We start from the raw sequence: 24385 nt of genomic DNA on the forward strand, positions 1-24385 counted from the left end.
GTCAGGAAACTTTAAAAGGCATTAATCCTGAGGGATGCTCACAAGCAGAAAGAATTCAGCCCCCTGTGAATCCAAGAGACTGTGACAGGGCAGGGAGCAGAGGATGCTCAGCAGAGGTTACCCTCTGTGAAGGATTTTGCTAGAAACCATCCAGGTCTTCATAGTTCAAGATCAGAACTGCAACAAAATGAGCAAATTTTGAGAAAAAGCATTGTTCAAGCCTTAGTTTGTGTTGCCTTAAGCCTGTGAGAACTAATTAAACAGTTCCACAAATATGAAACTGCATGTTCTCATTCAGTTAAAAAAACAAAAACGAACCCAAAAAATATATCTATCAAAGTGAACACCTCAAGGCACACCACAAAAAAAAAAAAGCTATCTAGAGCCTGCCCTGCAAATTGAAGTCTAGACCTTCATGCAGCAGCAGCCCAGCTAAACACAGCAAAACGAAAACAAAACAAAAAACATTAAACACTTATCAAAATCAAGGCCTCCAAGTTCACCAAGAAATGGAGCTAAAAAAGATGGATGGATAAAAAGTAAACGGGGCAATGGGAGACTGCAGGTATGAATGGGTATCTGATTGCATCACAGATGATGCAGTATAAATACATCTGTGCACATTTATTTTTTTTTTTTTTTAAGTATAAATCCCCTTGTAGCCTTTTCCCATTTGCATCCCACATGCTTCCGCTGAGCCATTCAGGAGTCTGTAAAAGAGCCCACTGTTTGCTAGCAACTGGGGAGCCAGGGTCAGCTTCTGAGCTTGGAAAAAGCCACATTTCACTTATCTTTCCTCCTCTCCTCATGCCCAGATGCTTTGTAAAACAAACAAACTACATATCTACATATCATAGCCAAAACTACGTATCAGACTACATTCACTGAAAGCCTCACTGTCTGGAGAGCTGTAAGGTTCAGCAAGCCTTGGTTGGGCTGTCCATGAGCCTGCTGCTTGATTTATGTTTTCAGATGGAAACTATATGAAGTTCTTAGTTATGCCTGGTTTTCTGCCAAAATCAGTTTGACCTCAAGTAGGCTTTACAGAATCTTAAAGCACAAGGTGAAACGTCACATAATCCACAGTAAAACACGGCGCTTTTTAGGTATTTTTTTTCTAATTTCTTTTTTCTATTTTATTTTATCTTTTAATAAAGTGTACATTTTCCTGGGTCAAACTCTGAAGTTCTCACTCCTTTTAAACTTTCCTGTGGGTATGTGAAAGGAATAGCTGGAAGGCTGAAACTGGCTTTCCTGTCTTGTCTTCTTTCACGGCGTACTGGTTGAGTCTGATACCAAGGCAACAAAGAAGGAATGAATGTTGAATTGGGACTGAAAGTTGTCTGTTTTCAATAACAAGCACTATCTCTAGAGGAAAGGATCCAACTTCATACATGTGTAGGAGGCTGACAAGTTTTAACAAAACAAATGCAGAGGCAAAGAAATCATTGCAAGCCCTGAGCGTTCGAAAAAAAAAAAAACAACCAAACAAAAAAAGCAAAACCAAAAAACCCCGAAAAACACGACCTCCCCCCAAAAAATCAACAAAAAACAACAAAAAAACAGAGATAAGAAACCAAGCCACTGTATACTCACCAATCTTGTCTTAAAATGTATATATATGTATATATTATTTGTACATCAGCTTCAATCTTCTTTAGCCGATTTAGGAGTGGGGGATGTTCATTAGCAGCATCAGACACCAGGGTTAATTACTGTAATTTGTAAGATAGGAAGTGCCACCTAGTGGCACGGACACGCTGCGGGAGCTGGGAGGGAGAGAGTACGTGCTGCTTTGCCAGAGATCCTCACAAATTTGCAATCTACTCCCGACTAATACATGCTATTAATTCTTTATCAAGTGCCAATGGGAATCATGGCACCAGGCAAACACAGGGGGCCTCCTGGTCTAATTTAGATGGGACAATAGGGCCCAGAGACCCAAGATGGATATCCCCAGTGCAGATGCATTCCTTTTAATTCTGTTTGGTTTACCAAATAGGAATTCCTCTAGGAAACCTCAACAAAGAAGTGGATTAATGAGAACCCTAGCAGAGAGTGTTTGCTGTATAAGCAATTCCAAGCCTAAGTAAAGCAAGGGGCAAAGTCTGATCAGCGTTCAGTACCAAACTCAAATAAATTCTGACAGAAGCGGGTGAAAAATGCACCAGCTGCAGGTCAGCAAGAAATGCTAACAACTCTCAAACACTGGCCTGCCTATTTTCATTAAAAAGCAAGCAGAGAACAAAACAAACACTTATATTCCCCCTGCCTTTGTTCCATGTATTTTGATTTTGACACTCACCCTCCTTCAGCTATGCTGTCCCCTTCCATTTTCATGGCATTTTGCTGCTCCTCAACCCCCTTTACCTCTACCTGGCTACATGCAAGACAGAGAGCTCCTGTAATCAGCCCACATCATCCCTCAGAATACTTCTGTCCGGTGCTGCCACTTTCAGTCCCAATGGCTCCTTGCATTCCCTGGAGCAAAACTTTGCTGTTTTGCATAGAAGCTGGTAGACACTCCAGCCCTGAGCTCCTTACAGCTGCTCCCCTGGAGAATATTGGGGGAATCCCTTCCTCTTGGACTGATTCCAATGAGTCTGAAGTGCTAAAGACTTGCTTAATGCAGGAGGAGAAGGTTGCTCTACCTCAGAGTGCTTTGCTGTAGCAGCTTGGTCATGGTTGTCATCCAGCAGCCAGGTTCAAAGGACCAGCCAGCTTTTCTTTTACTGTAAGTTACTGCTTAAATGCTGTGGGATTTCCTCTCCTTACACACTATGCATTACTTTGCTTTTCTGATAGGTCTTACACATTTTGGGACTGTGTTGAAGAGTGCATGGGAACTAGCTGGAAGACAGCCTGAAAGAGCAAACTCCCCCAAAACTATTATCTCTCCTACCATTCCCTGACCAGCATGTCCCCTGGGGTGGCCGACAGCATCTTCATATGGTTACTTAGTTGTCTGATCCACTGCACACAAAACTATGCACTATCCTGCCTTTTATTGGTTAATAGGCAAGACTGATAAGCAACTGGGTATGCTACCAGGTAGCACTACTACTGATTTGAGTAGAAACATTTAAAACCACAGCTTCCTTTATCACTCATGCATCTGAACCAGAGGAATAAAGAAAAATGAGAAAGGTGATCAAACAGCTCCTTCTGAAGTGGCTTTTTTTCTTCTTTCTTTCTTTCTAATACTCTCTGCAATGATGTAGATGTGGCCAAAGACATGAAAAAGAAATACATCCCCTCCCAATCTGGGAAGAACCAGATAACCTATCATCCTGCAAAATAAAACACCAGACAGGTGGGTTTATATGCTTTTACTGTACCACAGACTCCCTAATTTCTGGCCTCACAGGACCATTGCTGGTTGCAGGACCAGCAGCAGTTACAAAGGGTCTGTATGGCAGCGGATTTCAGAAAGTTTCAGGGGGGTTCATGCCCCTAGTGTGAGAGCTTCTTATCTGCTGCAGAGCATGTCACTGACCTCATTTGCAAACTCACCACCCAAAGGAGATACCACAAGCTGCTATCTAAGCACTTTGGTCATGGAAATGTCAATTGCTGGGGCTATTGTGCTGGAGGCATGTGCTCAGCCAGGTGTCCTGTTCAAAATAGAAAAGTGGACCACTCTGTACCGGCCTACTAGCATCAGAAAGGAAAAGTCTGAAAAAGTTTATGGTACTTTTGTCTGATTTTATTCTAAAAAGGGTGGGGTTTAGCTCCTATAGACAATGTTAGAATTGCTCTCATTCGCTGTCCTGGGAAATGCCACTTACCCCAACAGAGGAAATCTTTTGCTGAGTATCTGGAAGAACAAAACTCTTTCTATCTTTCCTTCAACAGCTAGAGGATAGTCATGGCATGTGTCTTCAGGAGTTGGCTATTGCTAACAGAGTGGTAAAAACTGGTGAGCAGTCCTTGGTTATAACCAAGCCCTGCTGATATTTGCTCATAATGGAGAGCTGGGAATGGTGCAGGGGGAATGTGGAGCTGGAGCTCCTTGGGCATGGTGCTCAGATTTGCTTTGCAGAGGCATTTTTAGCTGCATTGCCTGGTGCTGGGCCATCAGAGCTTGTATGGGTAAGGTGTCTTCATTTGCTGTACCTGCCTGCTTCAGCTGGAGGAGGTGTGAGCTGCAGTGCATGGTGCTGGTGCTCGTGATTAATGCCACAAATGGATTCACTTATTGACAGCTGTAAGCTTCCCAAAATACTGAGCCCATCTTCTTTTCAAAACAATGAGCTTGCTTTACAGTTTCTTCTGGTTTTGATTATTTTTATTGCGCATTGGGTCTTCAGGGCAAATTTGCTTCCTCTAGGTTTTTCTCTGCCACCACCATGATTGATGCTCTGCGTTGAATGCCTGAGTGCTACACCTTCTGCTTCATGGACTTAAAAAAAACAAATAAAAGGGCATGAAATATCACCGAACATTCAACAAAGCAGTGTAGTTTTCATCAGAGTGGGACCTGCAGCAGGCAGAGCTGAGAAACCATGCTGGCAGGAGCCAAGACCATGTGCAACCCTGCCTGCTCCTCAGCCCTAAAAGGGGGACTGTGCTCCAGTGAAAGCATTGAATATTTCACTCTGCTTTTACACTCATATTTTCTCCACTGAGCAAAAAATTATGACAAGGACAAGGAAAAAATCTGCAGTCTGTCTTTCCTCCTTTTCTTAGGGTTTTCATGCTCTATTTCATTTATTTGCCCCCCTTTACACATGCAAAAGAAAAGAAACCACTGACTGACACTTGTGGAGTCAGTGGCATCTTTCTAGTGGCTTCAGTGAGGTTTGGATCAATCACATTGTGAATGTTTGTTATTGCTTTAGTAAAGGCCCAGGAAAGAGAGATTAGTTAAGAAAATCTCTCTTAATCCATTTCAAGAGCTTGCCCTATCTGTGTGGAACCAGACCCAGCCAGTTTATTCTTTGCACACTGTTGGTACCCTCATATCATAAAAAGAAAAAAAGAAAAAAAGAGAAGTTATGAAAGGCTCATTTCATTTAGTAACAGTAAGTGAACAAACCCACACTTGATTATTCAGAATTACTTCTGTACTAAAGCTTATGATGCCGCCACAGAGTTATCAAAACAAAAATAATGTGTGTCCAGGATGGAGATTATCAGAGGAAGCCCAGGACAGTACGGATTAGCACGACACTTGACTATGGCTCAGGCCACCCTGTGCTGTTAAGTGTCTTAGTTTCTTTCACCATTACTTGCCTTGTCCTGCGTTTGGTTCTCACAGGGATCAGCATCTAGAAGAACCTCAGCAGTGACCTTCTCACCCTAACAACTCTGCCCCAAAAATCACAAAGCAGCTATTCTTCGAAAAGTCAGACTTGGCTGTGTACAGCAGACTGCTTTTTGAGCCTGACTTGAAGACAGAGACTGATGTTTTGGCTTACACCAAAGAGTACAAGCTTTCTGACATAGATTTTGGTGGGACCGACCATGGAAGTGTAAGTAGAAACATTCCATCTCTTCTCCTTGGAGTCAGGGCAGAAACACTGAGGGAGCAGCAAAACTCAGGAGAAAATCAGATTTTTGTCTTCGCCGTCATCAAATGATGCTGAAAGCCTCTGTGCCCAGGACCTCCTCCTGCTGAACTTCTGGAAGCTGACTATCTTAGTGTAGATAATGGCATGGCTGCATCATTACACTTAATGCAGAAATAATACCTAACTCATCAATTGTGGTTTGTTCTTTTACCAAATGAAACACTCTATTCATATTTTTTTATAGCTGAGTGTTCTCTCCTCTGTTGCAGAAATATGGGGTACCAATAGGTGGAGAAGGGTTTGGACACAAAAGAAACATTGACATGAAAGTCATCATTTGATTTTGAAACATTTTGAGACATCACATTTCATTTGAGAAAGCAGTTGTATACACTATGGTTACTTCTGCTGCTCAGGTTGACTCCTCTGAAGAGTTTTTTAATTTAGCTTTACAAACATATTTGACTTGAGCAGGAAAGAAAAGGGCTGGGAAAAGCTCTCTCAAACATGGAATCTGAGAAGTTGCAAAAGTCTATTGTTACGAAGGATTTTGTGATTTCTAAAAAACACATTAGGTTTAGATAACTGAATCATAGCAGAATCAGGAAGTGGCCTACATTTCTGTACCTTTAAGAGGAAAATTGGACTGATGGACTCATTTTCAGCAGAGCTGGCAAGGCAAAACCCTTTGCAGTAGATGGGAATGGGATGCTGAACCTTCAAAGCTGTAGTCCAAGTGGAATAGCTTTGCAAGGATCTTTTATTTGCCTGAACAAAGTTTGGTAATGTTGGCATCTAAATTACCTGAACTGTTTTTTTCGACTTCTATATATATATGGTTTGTCACACACAGTGGTGTAGGGAAAAAAAAAAAAGAAAAAAAAAAAAAAAAAAAAAAAAAAGAGAGATAAAAGAAAAGCATAAGAAAAGACAAGATAAAGGTGATTGTAATGTTACAAAAGATGGTTGAGAGAACCTCTGCCACGCAAATTAGCTTTTTTTTTTTTTAACTTGACAGACTGTATTTCAGATTATTCTTTCAAGTGATGAGAAGCTCTTTTTTTTTTTTCCCCCACAGATGTTCAGTTTGATATTTGCACATTGGCTGTAGCCACGGTCTAATTAATTTCAGATATTTCAAAACAATGGTTTCTCATAAAGAACCATTTGGGATCTGTGTTTCACATTTAAAATGATAATCATTGTTGAGTCAGTAACATAAACCCTGTGCTTAAAAAGTGTGTAATGAAAATAGTATTTTTCATCATCTCAGGACAACGATGTAGCTAGTAGGACTTTTTTTTTTGTCCAGCCATGTTGCCTTAGGATTGAGACAAAGCCTAAACATTTTCCCTTTGTTGGGTTTTCTCACACAAATCTGAACATCTGAAAACAATGATTTGTCATGGGAGACATTTGGCAGCCCAAGCAAAGGTTTACTGTTTCTACTTTGCCTAAAATATTTACAAAGAAAAATATCTGACTTTCACAGTAAATCAGACAACTTTTCAGGCCTCTGACACAACTCATGGAAGAAGTCTGTGTGGCCTCTCTGAAAGAAAAGAAGATTCAAGTTTCTGGACATTTTTTGGTCCAACACAAAAGCCTTTGCTCTCGAGAAAGATGGAGTTAAATAAAGTGGGGTGAAAATACCTAGAAGTTGCAGAGGTCTGTTTTTCTAGCTTGATCAGCTCCTCACTTTCCCTAGTCCTTCTCTCCATTCACGAGGAGCCCTGAGGGTCTCCAGTGTAAACCACCCTCCTTCCTCCAGTCTTCCCTGTCTGTCCCGGCGTAAGGATGCCCGGAGTGAGTTCCTCTTCCCTCCCACCCCGGCCCCACATTTCTGCCGGGAGACAAGAGCACACTCCGCACAGGGAAGGGGCGGGGGGGGGAGGGGGGGCGGGAGGGGGCTGTGCTACCACATTTCACCATCTCCGCCTGTGCCTTTGTCTCACCAGCCTGAAGCCTCCCCTCTACCCGAGGTCTCCATCCCACCGCGGATGCAAACGACCCCGCAGCCCTTGAAGGGGAAGGAAAGGAGGGAGAAACACACACACGTCTGCGCCCGCTCTTTGTCGCCTCTCTCGGGTTTCCCCGATGGAAAAGTGTAGGGGACACGGGAGGGCGGCTCTGCTCCCCTCCCCCTCCGCGGGTCTCCGCGCCTCCAGCCTCGGGGCCGCCGGGTTCCGCGGGGGCGCCGGGGGCGAATGGGGCAGGGCAGAGGGAGAGGGAGGAAGAAGGAGGAGCGGGGGTGGGTGGGAAGAGGGTGGTTTTTGCATCCTCTTTCTTCTCAGCTCCGTGGCTGAGCAGCTTGGTCGTCCGGTTCTCGTGCAGGGCTCCGGCACTCGGGGTTGTAGTAAGAAAGGAGGGGGGTAAGGAGGGGCTGTACTTACATTTATTTTTTTTCCCCATTGTGAAACAAGGGATACAAGCAAGCAGGCTCCTCTTTGCTTCTTGGGGGTGCCTGTAGGCAAAGAGAGGCGTGACTCCCCCCAATACCCCTCGTATTTCTGGTTAATAGCCCATGTCTTACTGTTCCCAGGAGGGTTGGCCAGCTCTTCAGCTGCACCCCCAGCACAGCGGGTGCCCCAGTGGGCACGGGCAACTTTCCCTCTTGGTGTTTCCCACTTGCTCCAGGCACAGCCACAGCTGCAGGAACACACTCATAGTGCAGGTCTACAGGAGAGCAGAGATCTCCACGCGGCAGGGACAGCAGAGTCACTGACTCCTCTTACCTTCTGTTGACAGAATAGTTCTGTCTCCAGTGACTTGGAGTCAAGAGGTGATGGAGAAGCAAAGTGGCTTCTGCATTGTTAAAGATCACCCCTCCTGCCTGAAGTCAATGCAGGGCATGGAGTAAGAACAGGTGAAGCTGTAAAGGTGGAGGCTAGAGGGGACAAATGAGCTACCTTCAATTTGATCACGAAGCTTTATCATTTGTGAGTTCCCCGTTTGTCCTGGAGAGCAGTCTGGATAAAAGGAGGTAATCTGATGGATACGTCCTACTCTCCTTTCCTGAAGCCTGGGGTGTTGGCAGGAGTCTACCCCACCACTTAATTCAGAAAAAGGAATGGGCCACTGCGACTGATGCAAAGGAGGGTGTTTGTCCTGAGATTCCCACCTTTATGCAAGTCCTCGTTTCCTCTGCAGCCAGATGGGAGAGAACAGTGCCCTAAGGGTGCATCTCACACAATGGGAAGGATGAAGAGGCTTGTCTGAACCAGTGCTGAAGAAATTAAATGTTTGCTTTCTCCTTTCATCACAACATTGTGCAGGGGAAATGAGCACAACCTCTGCAGACAGGGCTTGCCATCTACACATGGTGGGGCAGGGAAGGCCAGCCAAGCAAAGAGTGGGGGTTAACTGACGACCCTCTTCCCATGACTTAATATGAACTGCGAAGCCTTTGTGCAAATTTGCATCAAAAAGCCTCAAAAATATGCCTGCAAACCTTTATAGTTCCTGCTTGAAAGCACAGAGCTGCACTGCTGTCACTGTCCCACTTCATGAGGTTTAGGGATTGAGAAACCCTAAGCCCAGCCTGGAGCAGGTCCAGTCTTTTGAGGCAGGGCATTGCCAAAGACTGGTGCTGGGGGAGCAGGGAGACTGCTGCACACTCTACATTCACCTTGGAAAAGGGTATCAGCCGCTACTCAGCGCCCCTGCTAGCAAGTAAACATTTGCAGATTCACCTAATTTAAGGTGGAAAGACCAACAAGCTCTGCAAAGATAAGGATTTCACCCAGCAGTCCAGCTCCATTCACGCTCAGGCCACAGTTCATGCAAACCTGATATGACTTAAGCCACCAGGGCTCTGTTTGCCCCTGCTTGGCTGCCATCTCTTCCACCTCCACGCTTCCAACTTGGCACCAAGGGCTGTCTTTGGAAACGAGCGTTTTGGGCTCGTCTCAAACCCGCTGTCAGCATAACTCTGGGGACGGAGCAGCTGGAACAGTAACAGCGAGAGGCACTAAAGGAAAACTCCCTCTGCCTCTTCCTAGCGGTTGAACCTGGGGCTGCCAAAAACGTGCCCAAAACGGTGCAGACACACCCATTTATCCAGGCTTTTCTTGCTGCAGCTTTGTACCTTCCTGGGGGGGGGTAAGGGGGGGGAGGTGTGTGGGGGATTGTGGCACAGGCTCCTCTAAGAATGAGCACACCAGAGGCACTGCTCTTGCCAGCATTTTGTGTTTGCTGAAGCCTGCTTTAGGTGTCTGCCCAAACCAAAATAGGTACATTTTGGGAAACGAGCTGCCTGAAGAGCACAGCAGACTGGTGAAAGTCCTTTGTAAAAGGGTGGTTTAGAGTTCTGTTTATGACTTAATCTGTGAGAGGTTTGGACAGTAATGCAGTTTAGTTTTGAAAAGACGAAAAAAAAAAAAAAGAAAGAAAGAAAAAGTTGCTGGAGATGCGTAAAACTAGGGTGGAGAAGCTTGGCTCGGGAGGCTGTAGATGCGAGGCTGCCTGTGAATTGGCACCGGCAGGGGAAGTTTGGAACAAGCACCAATATATTCTTTCGCTGCAACCTCCGCTGAGACTGGGGAGGCAAAAGGGAAAAAGAGATTTCGGTCCCAGTCACTTTCCCCATCTCAACCGGCTTCAGGAGGCAGAGTGGAGGAGGTCTCTCCATTCTCTTCCTGGTTAATTGTTTAATTGGGGAACAATGCGCTTTTCGCACCCGCCTGGCCCACTCCGGAGGGCCGATGCTGGGCTAGCAGAGGGATCGGCTGCGGCTCCCCGGTACTCTCGGGGCCTCTCCCGGGCCGTGGTCTCGGAGGAGGGGTCGGGAGAGGCGAGGGGTCCCCAGGGGGGCTGCGGGAGGGGGGGTTGGGGGCTCGGTGGAGGCAGGCGCTGGGGGCTCTCCTGCGCTCAGCAGCTGCGGGAGCTTTGCAAATTGCAAGGAGGCTCTTGCAGAGCTTGTGAACCCTCCTCTCCACGAGCCAGCGCCCCTCCTCTGCAGCGCTGACGGTACAACGATATAATAATGATGGGTGGCTAAGGATCGCATTTGAACTTGCAGGCGAGCTCCCTTTGACCACAACTCGGTCCAGGCTCCGCAGCTCGGAGTCAGGTGCTCGCCGGCGGGGAGGGAGGGGAGACCGAGTTCTGGGAGAAGGGGAGACCCCGGAACCATCGTCTCCTTCCAGCACTAACGAGGGGATTTACTCTTTCATGCGGCCACTGGGAACTCTGGACTAGCCTAGCCACCACGCTGTGATTTTTTTGCAATCTCTTCAATACGCTACCTTTTAAGGTAACTATAACTCTTCTAATGCGGGTTGATTTTTTGTCTTTTTTTTTTTTTTTTTTTTTTTTTTTTTTTTTTTTTTTTGGGTGGGGGGCATGTGTGGCTTTTTCTTTTTTCTTTCTTTCTTTTTTTTTTTTTCTTTCTCTTTTCCCCCGTCCTGATTACCAGCAAACACCTAGTATAAGATATAAAACGATTGTTTTACTGCTGGTACCTGTAAGGACAAAGAGTTGAACCGCAAACCTTAAGCGGGAGAGCATAGCAATGATTGGTGAATTTAAACGACCTGGGGTAAGTTCAACGACACGCGGGGGGGAGAAGAGAAGGGATGCTCGGGGACTCACAAAAATTCTCTGGTGAAAAGAGGAGAACAAAGAAAACTAGGAAATAGAAGATTTTGGGGTGGCAACCTTGACAGAAGTCTATGGTACTGGTTGTTTGAATGGCCGGGAAGGTAGAGCTGCACCTTGGTGTAGGGGTGCAAGGGGGCTCAGGAGGGAGGAAGAAGCTATTTCCTAGGGGTGTTAAATACACAAAGCGCCCGTGTGGCAGGAGCGACAAGAATGACCTTTCCTCCGGCCATCAGGTTTTCTTGCACTGGGAAAAGCGTGTGCTCAGCCCGCCTCTGCTCTAGAGGTCTCCCCTGAACGCCTCTTTTTTTTTTTAATTTTAAAATTTTTTTATTAATTTTTTTTATTATTCCCCCCCCCCGATGTTCCTGGAAAGCTGCTCAGAGGGCAGAGGGGGGCTGAGGTGCTCAGACAGCATCTCTCCAGGGGAGACTGAGAGCAGACGTCCTCTGAGCCACATTTTCGTTGCTGGAAGGGGGGCGGTGGGGTGAAGGAGGAGGATCACAAGGGCAGCGGAGCAAAACGCCCGCTGTTAGACTCACGGACAGCTTCTTGGGGCACGGGCGCTGCCTTCCCCCTCCGCTCCTCCGGATTTCGTCTTTGTTTTGCAAAGAAAAAGTGAGAGCATCGTGGGAGGAAATTTAAGGGAGTTTCGACGGCGGGAAAAAGCGTGTTGTGTGTGTGTGTGGTGGTAGGGGGGCATCGGCAAAGGATCGGGGTTCCCAGAGCAGGGGATGGGACCCCGCAGGCAGCCCCCGGGCACCGTCCCCACACAAAGGGGCCACGGGGAGGGGGCGAGGGCCAGCCCTCATTGTCCCCCTTGTCACGTCCTTCCCGACCACCCCCCTCTCGGTCGGGACACCGGCTTTCGGGATTAAGCCCCGGTGGCTTTTCTTTTCTTTTTGTCAAAAGGAATGAGTGTGGAAACGTGTTGCTGAAGCCTCTCGCAGATCGGAAGATTGGAGATGTCGAGTGGGTTTGGGGTGCGTTTTGTGGATTTTTAAAAAATTAATTAACTAATTAATTAATTTTTTTCACAAAAAAGCTGAGGGAAAGGGAAAGTTTCCTTCCCAAAAGGAGTGAGCAAGACTTGGCGGAGGGAGAGGGACTCAGAGCCCGTCGGGGAGCCCGGGCTGTGGCGGCGATGAACGCTGGCTGGGTCGGACCTTGCCGCCCCTGGGAAGCGCTGCCGGGCTGGGGGAGAGGTTCTCCTGGGGTTCGGTTGTGAGGACGCTGCTCAGAGTGGTCCTGGGCCCCTCGAGGAGCTTCTCCGGGCGGGCGGAGGAGAGAAAGGCTGGCGGAGAACGGGGGACCAGTCCGGACCGAGCCGGGCAGGGCGGTCCGGTCGCTCTCTAGGAACGGGACCGGCCCAGGCACGGCGGTGGCACCACAGCGCTCCCTGGTGGCAATGGGTGGCTTCGTCGTTTCTGTCGCCGCTCGTTTCCCGCCAGAGGGCTCCGGTGTCCCTCACCTTCGAGAGGAGGGGGAGCAAGAAATAATAATCGTCATAATAAAAAGTTGTATAGGTTATATATATATATATATACACACACATGTATATGTAAATTGTCGCCGCGACGTTTCGGGTTGTTCCTTGTGCTCCTCGTGACTGACGCGGGGCCGATAGCTGCCCGGCGGGGTGTGTTTGACAGCGGGGCGGGACCGGCGGGTTTCCCGCCTCCCCTCCGAGAACTCGGGGCTTAGGCGGGACCGGCGGTGCTGGTCCCGGTCCCGTTGTGACACGGCCAGGGATAAGAGGTCCCGCAGCCTTCTGATGGTGAGGCTGAGGTCCAGCCAAAGTGCTGGTCATAGAATCATCATCCGGGTTGGAAAGCACCTCTGAGATCATCAAGTCCAACTCCTGACCCACTACCACTGTGGTTACCAGACCGTGGCACTCGGTGCCACATCAGTCTTCTTAAAAACCTCCAGGGATGGAGAATCCACCACCTCCCTGGTCAGCCCATTCCAATGCCTGATCACCCTCTTTGTAAATAATTTATTTCTAATATTTAACCCCTAAACCTCCCCTGGCAGAGCTTAAGACCCTGTCCTTGCGTCTTACTGGTTTGTGTGCTGAGCCCCTGCCATGACAATGCCGAGTGGACCCTGGGTGCCTTAAGCTGCTGCATCTTCTCCTCTCTTTCCCATTGCTGCTCCTGCTCCTTCACCGTGCCCCTAGTGTGGATGTGGGGGTGAGGTGAGGAAGAAGAGGTCCACAGCTACCCTAGAAAAGAGGCTAGATGAAGCTGGAAGGAGAAGAGGGCTGCATGTTCTGGGACACCACTCCACATGCTGCCTCTGATTATTTTCCATTTCTGCCTTTGCGAGGCCGCTTGAAAGCCCAGAGACACTTCTGGCATAAATTAGCACAGGCCTGGGAGGGATGTCCTCAGGCAGCAGCTGCCAAAGCAAGGAGAGCCAGAACACGCTGTGCTCTGGTCACTTTTCCCGTCTGCACCCCTGCCTGTGCTTGAGGCTGGGAATCAGGGCTGCTCTCCTGTCAAGGCTCCAGTGTCGGGAATGCTTTCCCCTGCGGCTGCTGGAGATGGAGCTGGTGAGGAAAGGATGATGCCGGTACCTCTTGGACCTTCTTGTGGGCCTGAGGAGAAACTTTGCAAGAAATAAAGGGCTAAGTGGATGCCATGGGTGGGTCAGATGCGGGCAGAGTCCACTGTGTGGCAGCACAGTGGGATAATTAATCACACGGCAGAGAGTGAAACGGGGGAAGTTAATTAGGCAGCACTTACAGTGAGGTTGATGCAATTAAGGATTGTGTGCATTTGGGAGGGGATAGCAGCTGTGAAGTTTCAGGCAAAGATCAGAAGGTAGCAAGAGGTGTGCTATGTCTGGGACTGGTGGTTTCCAGGTTGCTGGATTTTCACTGGAAGCTGTGTAATTATTGTTTTACCTATTAGTAGGAGCAGCAACCTCAGCTGACTTACGAAGTGCCAAGTTCTGTTAGGGTTTTCTGCCCCCTCTCCTTTTTCCCTTGAAGATTTTTATGTGAACATGACTTTCACTATGTCAGCAAGGAGGTTCAATGGAGAAAGGCTGCTTCTTGTGTGTGTAAGGAACACGTCCACTTTTCACTATCCATCTGTAGAGCATGTGCTGAATGAGTCTCAGTGTGACCCGAGGTCTTTAATGACACTGTTATCTCTATGAAAGTAGCTAATTTGTAATAGTCCCACCATCAGAGAAAATTGGAATAGTTTTTGGATAGTAGATTTTAGTCTGTTCCACAGCAAGACAATTCATTATCTTTCTTAACTTGGAGTTTAAAACAGAGAGACATGATGTTCTCCCATCTGGTTAAATTAAAATAGCATTAGTGTGAGATCAAGCTTACACTGTAAGCTAAACATTAGTTGGAATCTGATCAGAATTTACTGCTCCTAAGAATTTTTTCTGTGGTAAGGAAAGGTGCCTGCAAAAATAGGAGCCCTGATCTCCCCACTGAGAGAACTTCTGCTGTTAGTTATAAAAGATGTGAAGTTTGTCAAGGACTTGGCATCTTTCAGTTAAAAGATGCTGTGGTTAGGGTTGCATCCAGTTTAAAAATGGAGTGCAAATTACTACTGTAGCTTGGTCTGCCTGCTGTACCTCCTAATAAAATGAATCAGTCCAGTTGGAAATGAGCCAGCAGGCAACCCAAGTTTGGTCACATTAAATGAGATACTTTTTTAACAGAAGGTGGAAATTAAACACTTACTCAAGTCATGCAGTTTTGAGTTGGCAGGATTTTCTGACTGTGTGCATAGTATTATGACTTTCCCTTACTCTAGGTATAGTAACACCAAGGGGGAAGGGAGAAGAGGAAGAAAAATCTTGTGGAAAAAGGTATGGTTAGAGGATTTTGGTTTTTTAGAGTGGACTTAGGTGCAGTATGGCAGCCAGCCAGTAGAACCCTTTGTAAATTGTAGAACTGAGGAATGGGGAATACAAACCAGTTTTAGAACAGGGATATTGCTCAGGAAGCTGCAAGGGAGTGCTGTCTACCTCTGCCAGCAAAAGGGGAAGAGACAAGAGCAGTCTCATCTGCTAGGGGTGACCTGGAAGCATGGGCAGGACTAAAGGGGAATTGCTGTGCTAGATTTAAGCTGCAGCCTCTGCTTTGAGTATGACTTCCAAGGAGGATTGCTGGCATAGACTCTGCTTTCTCCTAAGCTACATTGCCCTGGGTAAGCAAAGCTTGATTATGGTCTGCAAGGAGTCATTTGGAAAGGGTGGCAGGGGTAATTGCAGTTTTAATTCTGGCAGCTGTTGTGGAACAACACTCAGTAACTCAGGAGTGTTTATGGGAGCCCACCAAGGACCCGAGTATGAAAACCTTCACGTGTTGTGAAAACCCTCATGTGTGGAATGTTGCATGGGAATCATGCTCATGAGCCTAATGGCTGAAAATTGAACCCTTTCCTCGATTTTTTTTTTTTAATTGCTTGAGTAAGCACCTCAGGGTAGAGGAGATTTGGAAAAAGAAAATGTAGAGAGATGATTTTCTGAGAGCTGGGTGGGGATTTTTGGCAGGTGTCTCATGTTAAGCTCCCCGGTCAAATAGTGAAGTTTCTCTGAGCTATCCAAGTTCTTGGTGTAGCACTACTCAATAAAAGGCTACACAGCCATCACAGTAATGAATGAATGCTCCCTCCTGTACCAGTGGATGAGTTCAGCAATCACAGGATGTCTTAAAAAATTGCCTTGACATGATTGTCCTTCTTAAATTTTCATACTTAATTGATACTGTATCTATGGTCTTTAGTGACTGGAAGCTGAAGATACGAAGTTATTTTCAACCAGATTCCTCAGATTGCATCTGTAATGCATTTGTCAACGTGATATTGGGGGACCTGTGCTTGTGTGCAAAGTGGAGAGGAATGGAAAGATGGGTCCTCACTGTACTCTGGACTTGTAGGGTAGGGCAGAAACTCTCATTCAGACCTCTTGGCAGTCTCTGAGTGTAGGAGAATGCTTATCATCTTACCAAATGTGGAAGTGGTCACACCACTTCTTATCAAGGCAGTATAGCAGTGAGCTTGTGAGGGCAGTGGCCTTCCCATTGGCATGTGGTAAGTGCACAGATACTGCTGGCCAGGGTTGGTGCAGTGGAGGTTGCAGCATCCAACCAGCCCTGTGTAGGTGCAGCATGGCTGCCTTATAGGAAAAAGAGAATCCTTCTCTTTCTTGGAAGATTTCTTTGATTCCCTTGTTTCTGGTCCCAAAATTCAAGGTTGCCTTCTGGGGGAGGAGGGAGATAACGTGTGTGGCTAAACATGGAAAGCTAAACTTGTAAACAATTTGTTCTAGATTTTTGTTGATGTAGCCAGCATGTGATGCATGGGAAACACATGTGGACAGCACAGCTCAAAAGAAGTCCTGGAACCACTCTTCTTTTACAGGGGCCAGGGATTTTGCACTGTCTTTCAGGCAGGGTCTAGCATCCACCACCTCTGTGGTGGAGCTCTTCAACAGTGCTTGTGTTACTGAAGGAAATAACGTGCAGTGATTCTGGTGCTTTGAGGCTTCCAGCAGCTTCAGAATACAGGGCTTGTTTGAAGGGCCTTCTAATCTGTGATCATCTGTAATCTCAGTGTGGCCTCTCATTTTTTTATAGTGTGTTGTAATGTGGATCATTTAAGTGTTTATCTGAGCAAACACATGACTGTCTGATTTCAGAGCTGGTCCATTGCATGAGAAGGACTTCTACATCTGGAGCTCTTGTCTTGTGCAGCCTCCTCACTCCTAGCAGCCTTCTACAGGGAGGGCAGGGATGCTTACTGGTCCATGCATAGTCTCTACTGAAGCACAGTAAAATTTTTTAAATGAGTTATTTAATAGTAATTTTTGTTTTTTCCATGTACAGCTCGACCTGTGTAAGTGTAGTGAGATAGAAAACTAGATGGGTGATGTTTGGGGTATGTGTTAGAGTCCTCAGAAAAAGCTTTATGTCAGATAAGCCTCTAGCTGGATGAAGTCAGTGAAGTCCTGCTTCTTGTTTGGGACTCAGTCATAAAAAGTGCAAATTCCATGAAGTTAATATTGTAAAATCAGTGATATCACATTATACACTGAGCTCTACTGAACGGCTGAAGCAGAGAAGGGGTGTCTTTGGCAGCATGCAGTCTCCTCTACAGAAAGCAGCTGTATTCTTTCCTCCACACCCTGGGAATAGGTTGCAGCATGTTTCCCAGTGCAACCAGCCTGCTCTGGCCATCCACGTATAGGGAATGAAAAGCCTTTGGGTTTTCAGCCCTTTTGGGTGAGAATTTTTAACATGATGCTGTTATGTTAGAGGTTGCCTCATTGGAAAGGCTTGGTTTGAGATGTTTTGCATCTTTTCTGAACTGTTCAGCCGTTACAGGATAGATGCCAATTCACACGGACTCATGAGAAGTTTGGGCTGCAGCTGTTAAGCCGTGGAGAAAACTTTCTTGAGACTGAACACGTCACCAGTGGTTTTCTGAAGATGTTTCTCTGTGTGCCTCACTGTCATGTTCAGTGTAGCTTGCAGAGGTTTTTGAATTTATTAGTTAATGTTTTAAATCCTGACACATTATATGTAAGTACAAAAGAACTTAAATGCTAATGTAAAAATGCTAAAATGTATATAAATTGTATGTGCAATACAAGTACCATAGTTATAACATGTCTGTACCTACTAAATCTCTGCTTCATTGTTCCTTAAAGCAGCTCAACTGTAACCTGTTTTGGACAGGAAAAAGTTGAGGTGACTTGCCCAAGGAAAGAACTCAAGTAGCATATTTTGACAGCAGTATCGAGAAACTTGAGATTTTGTGATAAAGTTTTTCAACAGCAGTTTTACAAACGCTGAAAGTTATTTCTCACATTGGCTTGATAGTACATTTCTGTAACTGTGGAAGAGGGACTGTTTTTAAACCCTTTATAGGAGTTAGTTTGTACTAATGCTTTTTTTAGCTTACTTTTGACATTTTTGAGATATTTACTGACTCAATGTGTGTAACTAAGAACTGGAATAACAACGAAGATTTACTATTATGAGGATGTAAAATTGTACATACAATATAAGTGGAGAATTTTTAGCTGTTAGAGGGTGGAGCCTGTAAAGAAGTGAGAAGAAAATCCTGGTCTCAGTAACCTGAAACTCATTATGAATCTGTATCCTACAGGGACACATTGTCATTATAACAAATTTCTACCATAAAATATTAAATGGAGAAATCTTGAAAGCAGGATCTCATCTGGAAAGCTGATTGCAAGTGGGAAGGATTATAGTGTGGACAGTGACTCATCATCAAAATTAATGAGAATTTTGTCATGGGAGCCCCTCCTGACATGAAGTGGGATGTTAGCTGTTGCTAAATGACAGGGTAGTTATTGTCTTGGAGATAAAACTACAGGGTTTGTATTTGAATGGTCAGCACTCTGTTTATGCTTGTATATTGCTACCACTGTATGGAAATAAATTTAAAACAGTGAATAAAATGGTATATATTAAGAAATATTCAGTGTCCTGCTGAATATCTTTTTAAAGTATTGACTGTTTTTACTATCAGTGACAAATATTGATGAGTTACAATATTTGATAAGGACACAGTGCAATACTAACCACTTACTCCTCTGTTCTTTATTTTTAGGTCAAGATGTTGTTAAGTATAAGAATTATCTTATGGATGTACTCTACATTAGTTATAACATATATGGTACCTAAAGGTAAGTCTGTTATACACAGAACCATTTATTAAAATTTATTTTAGTGGTCCAGTTGGCAGGGTGTTTCCCAGGACTTGGAAAACACCCCACGCTCAAGAAATTCCCTTTCTGATCTTGCTTCTGCCACTTCCTTTGCTGGTCTGTGTTACTAACTTTGTTTCCTTTTTTTTCCCTCACTGCTTTACTGATTTATATAGCAACATCTAGGTGGGTGGGTATTTTTGACAAATTTAAGTAAGAATAAAGAAAGTGCTATAGGTTTACATTTTGTAAAGCAAAATACATTGTCTTCTCCAACTACTCAATAACATTTTATCCTTTCACCCCTGTTTCTGAAATGTTGGACCTGTTTGGCAGGTGTGTCTTACACCTTCATTTTCCATCATCCCCCAAGGAGTTCCTTGCAGCAGGTGAGGACAAAGCTGATGGGGGAAGGATCTGGTTTTAGTGGATGACAGACATCTTCCATGGGAGCTTCAGCCTGGTGTCATGGAGGTGGCAACGAGCAGTGTAGGTAGCACAGGAAACAGGAGCAGGTTCCTGGGAAGTGCTGCAGAAGTAGTGAAGAAAATGGAGGAGTTTTTGGGACTACAAGAATAATAGTTTGTCATATGCCAATGCCATATCCCAATGCCCACAACGTCCTTTTTTTTTTCTGTAGATCACAGTTTACACGTTCTCTCTCTGTACTCAGGGTGAAAGGTGCCACGTGTAAGTGTGATACAGGGGAAAGCAGTAGCTCCAGTTTCTTTTAGGGTCATGCCTCTGGAGTGGGCAGTCTAGCTGCTGTGGCTATGGGATAACTTGGTGGCATGTCCCTTGACTTCTGTGGACTGCAGCAAGGGCGTTAGGGCACCTGCAGGTGTTTGGTTTGCGTGGAAAGGAGGAGCCCTTACTACTTGGTGGTTACATGCTAGCAATAAAGTATGTTTTTATGTGTGGTTGCCATGGTCATTTGAAAATTTGAAGTAAGGTTTTCATAAGGAGAAGGACCCCATAGCTGCTGCAGACTCACAAAATTTGGATAGGCTTTCCTAAGCCTTGGAGCAAGATTTTTCTTGATTTTGGATTTTTTTCCTTTCCCATCTTTTCTTTCTGGGAACTCTTCAAAGTGAGTTTAGCCTTTTGCAAAATCAAAGGTACTCATATTTTTTCCCCCACGTTGAACATTGTGTTAGTGAAGTCTTTAGGTAGTCCTGCAGGACAAAGGAAAAGTCCATTCTGCTTGGCAGAGCCAACTGAAAAAGAAGTGCTTTTTTCTTCCTCAGGCAGGTTCAGAGGGCCATCTTGTATTATTTCCTGCCATAATTTCCTCCTTAAAGCTGATTTTTTTTTTTTTTTTTTTTTTTATACTTCATTAAACATTAAGCAGACCAGGACAATTAGACTTATACTCAGGAACAACAGTGTCACAGTTTCAGGGACAGGGAAAACCACTAAAACTGAGCCTCCATTTTCTTACCAGTGGAAAGCTAAGACTGATTTGGTGATTAAATGTTGAGTGTGTTTTTTACCCTCATTTTTTTACTTAGTAAATTGTCTCCAAGTGTAGACATGTAGTAATTTTTTCATACAAAGCATTCCGAGAGGCAAAGTAAGCAATTGTCAGAAATGCAATGTAATTCTTCATGGTGAACTTGGAAATTTTTATTGTGTACTTATATATATATATATATATGAATACATATATATATATATAAATATACATATTTATTGTGTACTTAAGTACTTATACTTAAGGGAGACTGATAGGAAAGATGGAGAGAGAATTTTTAACAGAGCAGGACAATGGGCAACAATTTTAAACTGAAAGACAGGAGGTTTAGATTAGACATAAGGAAGACATTTTTTACTATATGGGTGGTGAGACACTGGCACAGGTTGCCCAGAGAAGTTGTGGCTGCCCTGTTCCTGGAAGTGTTCAAGGCCAGGTTAGATGGGGCTTTCAGTAACCTGATATGGCAGAAGTTTTCCCTTGTCCATGGGAGGAAGGTTGGATGAGCTGGTCTTTAAAAGTCCCATCCAGACAAAACCACTCTATGATCTTTTAAGATAAAGCTTTCTTTAAGACTGAAATATCTGTTTTAAAATATAGGAAAGGGAAGAGCTGCTAGCCATGATTAGCTTTATGATGGAGTAAAGGGCAGTGTATCACTGACATGAGGAGAAGTCTAAAGATTAGATTGCACCTGCAAATCAATCTTGGGATTTAGGTATGTAAGGAAAATAAGGCAAAAGAAGCTTAAATTTAGCTTTTCTGTCATGTCCTTTTGAAACTCTACTCATCTTGACTAGTTCCATGGTCAGCTTAACTGCACTTGCATTTTAGCACTAGATGGGATAATTCTGCTCCTTTTCCATGCCCTAGTGCTAGTTTTTGTGCTTCTCTTTGTTCTGGAAGCAGTGTTTATGTAAGTATGTGGCCAGCTGAGCAGGTAGCTTGTTTGAAAGATGCACAATAACAATGCATTTCTTGCATGTTATTTTTCCCCTGAGTCAGACTTCCTGCCTTGTGCACTGGCAGAATTGAGAGACTGGGAGGGCATCACTGGAGGTGAGGAGGAATGGGGTAGATCTTTAGGATGGTTGAACATGGGATGGTGCCTCTAGATGTCTCCTGAGTTACTCCACCTTTTATTACCTTTTTAATGGCTCATATTATCTCCAGAGCAGAATTTTTTGTACTTTAGCAAGTTCTGTGTGAACATCATGGTAACAGGTTCTCAGGACTATAGACCAGGTTCTATCTGTTCCTTATTTCCCTGAATCTTTCAGAAGGAATTCAGAAGAACCCTTATGTTCCTAGAACATACTGTGAATTCTATGGGTTTTATTTTTGAAACTGGAGAAAGTAAGTTTGCTGTAGTACAAAGCATGTTCAAAGTAAGGCCCTGGTGAAGAAGTCAAAGTTGAAAACCTTTTTCCTTTTCATGAACTGATCCAATAGAGTCTGTGGGATCAACTCACCTCATTCTGTTTTGTAGCAATGTCTACCAGTTTGTGTAATAATATTTCTGAGGATGAGTGTAACAAAATTACTGAAAAACTGTTTCTTTTGTTTAGAAAAGTAGTCTATATCTCTGCATTTTGTAGAGTTAGCCATCTTAACTTTCAGCTTTTTTTACCTTTCAAATATAAAATTGAAGCCTTGAAATCTTTTGTGAAACAGATTCACATACTTCCATTTCCACAATGGATTGGATGACTCCGTGTGGTTTAATTTAATTAAATAGTGACTTCAGTATGATGCATTGCAATATTTCCTTTGGAAAGCTTTTAGGCAAAAGTATTCTGAAAGTTTTAAACTTTTCTTTCGAGAGTCAGATGGGAAATTTGTCAAAACCAGCAGCTATTATAAAAGCGTAAATCCTCGAATCTCTGAGTCTTAATCTCTAAGGCAAAGCTTTCTGCCTTCACCACTAATGGTTATTTCCATCTTTTCTCTTCCACTCTCATCTCTGTGAATGGTCCCATTCATAAATACCTAGCATGTTTAGGTGGCGTGCCCATTAGATTTTATGCAGCAACAAAAGCATTTTTGCTATGTGGGCAAATTGAGAATGGTTTTGCATGGCTTCTTTAAGGCTTTTAATTCTCAGGAGATATGTGTCAAGAAACATCAGGAAATATGGTGTAAGCTCCTGGGGTCATGGGAGTGCCCCTCGGTGAGACCTTTGCTGTTTGCTCTGGAACATGTGAAGGATTAATGACAGAACTTCACAAGCAAGGTTTATGCCTGCTGCTAGTGTATCAGTTTTGAGCAACCTGGTGTTAGGATATTGTGGTTTTCAAGGTGGACCTTAGGGTTATGACCAATGTTGGAGTTTATCTTAACCTGTTTCAAGCAACTCATTGCTGTGCCATGAGTGAGCAAGCTTTCATGAACACCTTTTAATCCAGAAGATAGGAAAAATCCCACAGATTGCAGCTCTTTCAAAGGTGTAGAACCAATAGAGAATCATAGAATCATAGAATCATAGAATCATAGAATCATAGGGGTTAGAAGGGACCTCGAAAGATCATCTAGTCCAACCCCCCCTGCCAGAGCAGGGCCACCTAGAGTACATCGTGCAGGAACGTGTCCAGACGGGTTTTGAATGTCTCCAGTGAAGGAGACTCCACGACCCCCCTGGGCAGCCTGTTCCAGGGCTCTGTCACCCTTACAGTAAAAAAATTTTTTCGAATATTCAACTTGAACCTCCTGTGCTCCAATTTGCACCCATTACCCCTTTAAAAGTTTAAACATAAGTTTAAACATAAGTTTAAGTCATTACTTTCTGTGACTCTATGAGTCTCTGTTATGTTCTGTGTGTCTGCCTATGGTGTCTGCATAAGTTATGTTGTGTTCTGCAGCTGAGGTTTACATTTGCTTGGCTTCCTGTGAGTTTCTTGCAGAATAAGAAAATAGGTGTTTTTTCATCACTCTAAACTATTTTCATTTATTCTGCTTGCTCAGACCACAGATAACCTGGTAAAGAAGTCATTGAGAGTTTTCTTGGGCTTCATTCTGTTGCTTCAACTATCAGAGTTTCATATTGGTTTATAAGTGATGCATTAATTTTAATTTATCATTATCTTAATTAAAAGATTTGTGGTTAATGGAATGACTTCTCTAAGGCTCAGCATTAGTAGTCAGATTAACAGAACACATAATATCATTGACTCTATTCCTGCTTATAGGCAGAGCAGTGTAACACATATCTAGGTAGGTTGTTGATGAACTTAAAAATAAGATTATTATTATTTTGTCTCAAATTTGTTTTTTTAAAAATAGAATCTTTTATTCTTTAAGCATGTGGTTTTGGTCTTCATACTCAGTGGCAAAGTTCTGCTCAGTAACTTAAATCTGACAGGACTGTCTTAAGTCATGGCATCTCATGAAAGTTTTCATTCTCCTTTCTGTTCCTGCTGCTTGTTCTGTGCTGGAGATATTTAGTGTTTAAACAGGGGAAGACAACAAAAATACCCATCTGCTGAAGCACACTGGCCACTGAGTCTACCCATAATCTGGTTGCTTGGGGCTGCTCTTGGCCTGGCTTTTTTTGTCCCATAATCTTCTACAAATGTCCCATTGTCTTTGTTGGAAGCTTTGCCAAGATGTGTTTGCAGCCTGTCAATTTTGATTTATATTTATTTATTGTCTATGTATTTCCCTAATAAATTAATTATGTATGAGTGATATGTATGAGTTATCAACAGGGAAAAATGCTTATATTAATAGTCAATGAGCTTAGTTATTTCAAAACCATCCTCATGTTTAAGAGTACATGATGTTACAAGTATTCTAAGGCCTACATTGTGAGGTGAAGATACAGTTTACAACAATGTTGGAGAATAATTGGTTTTTTTTGGTTTGTGTTCCAATTTTTGAGCAGTTCCAAAACATTTTCGTCATATTTTTGCCTGTCCTGTCTGTTCTAAGGAACAGTCTATCACTTACTATTGATAGTGACGAAAATGGGGACATAACATTGAGTGTAAGTACAGGGAAAATGCTAAAGCAACAAAAGGGGTATATGGATTGTTGGAATATAAGGATGTTTTCTAAACTGGCCAGTAAATTCTGCTTGACTAACTAACTT

The 24385-nt window shown here is 44.1% G+C and overlaps 1 protein-coding gene across 1 annotated transcript in view; it reads left to right on the forward strand.

Annotated features, from left to right (window-relative positions):
• Positions 1-10639: 10639 nt before the first annotated feature.
• Positions 10640-24385, forward strand: part of VCAN (versican) — a 93637-nt gene continuing 79891 nt past the window's right edge. Inside the window, exons 1-2 of the mRNA XM_030467631.1 lie at positions 10640-10767; positions 18728-18803. Of these exons, the coding sequence (XP_030323491.1) occupies positions 18734-18803 (70 nt within the window). The 5' untranslated portion in view covers positions 10640-10767; positions 18728-18733. The remainder of the gene's footprint in view (positions 10768-18727; positions 18804-24385) is intronic.

This window comes from Calypte anna, chromosome Z (assembly GCF_003957555.1).
Source record: "Calypte anna isolate BGI_N300 chromosome Z, bCalAnn1_v1.p, whole genome shotgun sequence".
NCBI lineage: Eukaryota > Metazoa > Chordata > Aves > Apodiformes > Trochilidae > Calypte > Calypte anna.